The following is a 3,238-nucleotide window of genomic DNA, read 5'->3' on the forward strand; positions in this document are numbered from 1 at the left end:
AGAGCTTTGGTAGTTGGACTGCTGTACTCCAATGCGATCTGCTGAGATAATGAGTGGCAGCTCTCTGCAGAGAGGAACTGCGGTTCGTGGAGCATCAGAGCAGAGATTAACCTCTGAGGGCCCCAGCTCCGTCGGAGCCAGGAGCATCTCCTCCTGCTCCCTTTGCTGATGATCAGATGGGCTGGCAGCTGCCTTCCCAGCCTGTGGCAGCACTGCCTGTAGCCCCTCTGCCCGCACAAGGAGCTTGGCTCAGAATGAGGAGTAGCAGGGGTGGCTCACCCACTGCTCTGTCTGCATCTTCCTCCTACATGAGATCTCCAAGCCTTGTGTCCTCACATGCTGCTTTCTCCTCTGCTGCCCTGCAGGTCATCAATGCCATCGAGCAGGATTATCGTCTCCCTCCACCCATGGACTGTCCTGCTGCCCTGCACCAGCTGATGCTGGACTGCTGGCAGAAGGACCGCAACACCCGTCCTCGCTTCACCGAGATAGTCAACACCCTGGATAAAATGATCCGCAACCCGGCAAGCCTCAAAACTGTGGCTACCATCACCGCTGTGTGAGTCTCCCAGCACGTGGGGGATGCTCTCAGGTCTGCATCCCAAGCCATAGCGACAGGCTCCCCGCGTGGCTTGTGCTGCTGGACGGAAGGATAGGAATTCATCAATCGTTTGCCAGGCGTGGAGGATTTCTGTCTTTGCTCTGCCTGACAGGCAGACAAAGAACACATAGTTTTCAGTCAAGCAACAGCAATAATTCTTTGCTATTGATTCTTTATGGCGTGTGACCGTACGGGTGCAGTGTCTGCTCTGCCAGTGCTTCTGTCCCTGCAGCTCCTGCAGCTGGATTACAAAGTGTGGGGTTGTAAAGTGCTGCTCGGCAGAGCGGTGTTCCCACGGGACAGGCGTTCCTCATGGCCTTCCTTGTCTCAGGCTTGTGGTAGGAGCAGGGCAGTGCCGGGGGAAGCACAAGGGCACAGGGGATGGGTTGGGGAGGGCATCTGTGCACTGGCTGGGCTCTTGGATGGCAGCCCCTTGGTGCTGGCCAGGCTTGTCCCCAGCGGTGTGTCCTCTTGCAGGCCTTCTCAGCCCCTCCTTGACCGCTCCATCCCCGACTTCACTGCCTTTACCTCAGTAGATGACTGGCTAAGCGCTGTGAAGATGAGCCAGTACCGAGACAGCTTCCTGACTGCTGGCTTCACCTCCCTGCAGCTTGTTGCCCAGATGACATCGGAGTAAGTTGGGTGCCGTGCCAGGGCTGCCTGGAAGCTGGCTGCTGCCTGGGGCAGGTTGGGGTTGCAGGGTGGTAGGAAGGTCAGTTCAAGGCAGAGGAAGGGGGTAAGCATCCATCACACTGGTCAGCAGAAGCACCCTGAGTCTGGAGGTGGCCACGTTCACCATCTGGGGGTCAGTATACGGGTGTCTCCCTGCTCTTGGTCCCACCTTGCCCCCAGTGATGCTCACAGGGCTGCACTTGGGCTCTCTGACTGTTTTGCTGCTGAAAGGCATGGACCAGCTGAGTTTACATCCCTCACCACACCTAGAGACAGCAAAACAGATGCACCAGCCCTCAGCTGCCCACTGATATTTGTCTGTCTGTCTGTCTTACAGAGACCTCTTGAGAATAGGGGTGACTTTGGCTGGGCACCAGAAGAAGATCCTGAACAGCGTCCAGTCCATGCGAGTACAGATGAGTCAGTCTCCGACCTCGATGGCATGACGTCCCTTGTTCGATGGGGAAGGGGACGGGGAGGGCACGTAGTGGAGGGGGCAGAGGTGGGAGGGGAGGAACTGACAGGCCCCATGGGGCAGCGTTTGGAGACGTGCTGCCGCTGCCTGGGGGACTGTAACCGCAGATGAAGGATGTTCCTGGGACTCATCTCTAACTGGTGACTTCCGTTCCTCACCAACAAAAGCACACTTACCAATGTCATGGGGAACAGCGTATAAATACATATAAATATGTACAAATCATATATTTAAAAAACAAAACAAACACAGAAAAACAATGAAGACAAACCAATGTGCGTTGGGAAAACAAACCCAAACCCTAGAGACCAGACTCCAATCCCACCACCAGTGAGCAGTGGTCGAAACTGAGAAGGGAGAAGGGAGAGGCATGAGATGGAGCATCCCATCTGGAGAAACTACCTTCCTTTTCTTTTCTTCTTTTGCCCTCCCTCCCTGCCCTGTCCTTCCCTGCTCACCCCACTCCCTTCTCTGCTCATGGACTGGGCGGAAGTGTCCTCAAGACTTCTCCACAGCTCCCTGCTGTCCCACCCGGGTGCTGCTCCAGCAACTACCAAAGGACTTCGCTGACCACTGCATGGAGAATCCGACTCAATCCAGTTAATGTCTTCATATTGAAGAAGTGATGTACCTTCAATAGAAAACCTTGGGGGTTTTTGTGTTTTTTGGTTCTTTTGTTTTTTTCTTTTTTCTCTTTTGCTTGCCTTTTTGTTTGTTTTTTGTTTGTTTTTTTTTTTCTTCTTTTTTCAAAAAGGAAAGGAAAAAAAAAGGATTGAAAAAATACCAATCCATCCTGGAAAACAGAAAGAGGTGTTCCCGTGTGTGTGTGCGCTCATGCGCGTGTGTACGTCGTTACCCTACCGTGGACTCACTGCTTGTCCGTAACCGAAGATCACCACTGACCCTGCGGCCAGCAGCCGGCTGGTCCCCAGCCCAGGGGGGAACAGGGGTTGTGCCCACAGCTCCCAGGAGTGGGAGGGAGCAGGGAAGTGCCCAACGGCGAAGCATCCTGCAAGCACGGAGGATGCCGAGGGCTGGCCGGCGCAACGGGGACGGGATGGGACTGGAGGAGCCGCTGCGTGGTTGTGACTGGGTTGGTGACTGCTGGAGAAGGAGGAGAGGTGCTCTGGGAAACAGACTGCTAAGGCCTCCCGAGCCTCGGCGATGCACAGAAGATGGCTATGGAGAACTTTTTTCCCCATCTTGTGGACCTAAGGATTTTGACATTGATTTACAGACTTAGGTTTCATGGCTTCAGAGGTAGGTCCATTAGTCTTGTGTGTGTCTCTATCTATCCATCCGTCCTTACTCTGTGTTTTACTACTTGCTTCCTTAAAGCCTCTTCCAGTGAATGTTTCCCTGTGTTTAATTTGATTTTCTTTTTGTTCCACTGTCGGTCTCCTTTGCAAATTGATCTAGTTAAAATTACTAGACGCATGTCAGTGTTTACACAGAATATTGTAAGACTGGGCAATCTAACTTCCCTCTGT

The 3,238-nt window shown here is 53.4% G+C and overlaps 1 protein-coding gene across 4 annotated transcripts in view; it reads left to right on the plus strand.

The window, feature by feature from the left end:
- Nucleotides 1-1,995, plus strand: part of LOC104413816 (ephrin type-B receptor 1) — a 44,650-nt gene extending 42,655 nt beyond the window's left edge. For all 4 annotated transcript variants that reach the window (XM_010024916.1, XM_010024918.1, XM_010024917.1 and 1 more), the window contains 3 exons: nt 366-559; nt 1,079-1,234; nt 1,611-1,995. In XM_010024916.1, coding sequence (XP_010023218.1) covers nt 366-559; nt 1,079-1,234; nt 1,611-1,719 — 459 coding nt within the window. In that variant the 3' untranslated portion in view covers nt 1,720-1,995. The remainder of the gene's footprint in view (nt 1-365; nt 560-1,078; nt 1,235-1,610) is intronic.
- Nucleotides 1,996-3,238: the final 1,243 nt, after the last annotated feature.

Source organism: Nestor notabilis, unplaced genomic scaffold, assembly GCF_000696875.1.
Source record: "Nestor notabilis isolate BGI_N333 unplaced genomic scaffold, ASM69687v1 scaffold13092, whole genome shotgun sequence".
In the NCBI taxonomy this organism is placed as follows: Eukaryota; Metazoa; Chordata; class Aves; order Psittaciformes; family Psittacidae; genus Nestor; species Nestor notabilis.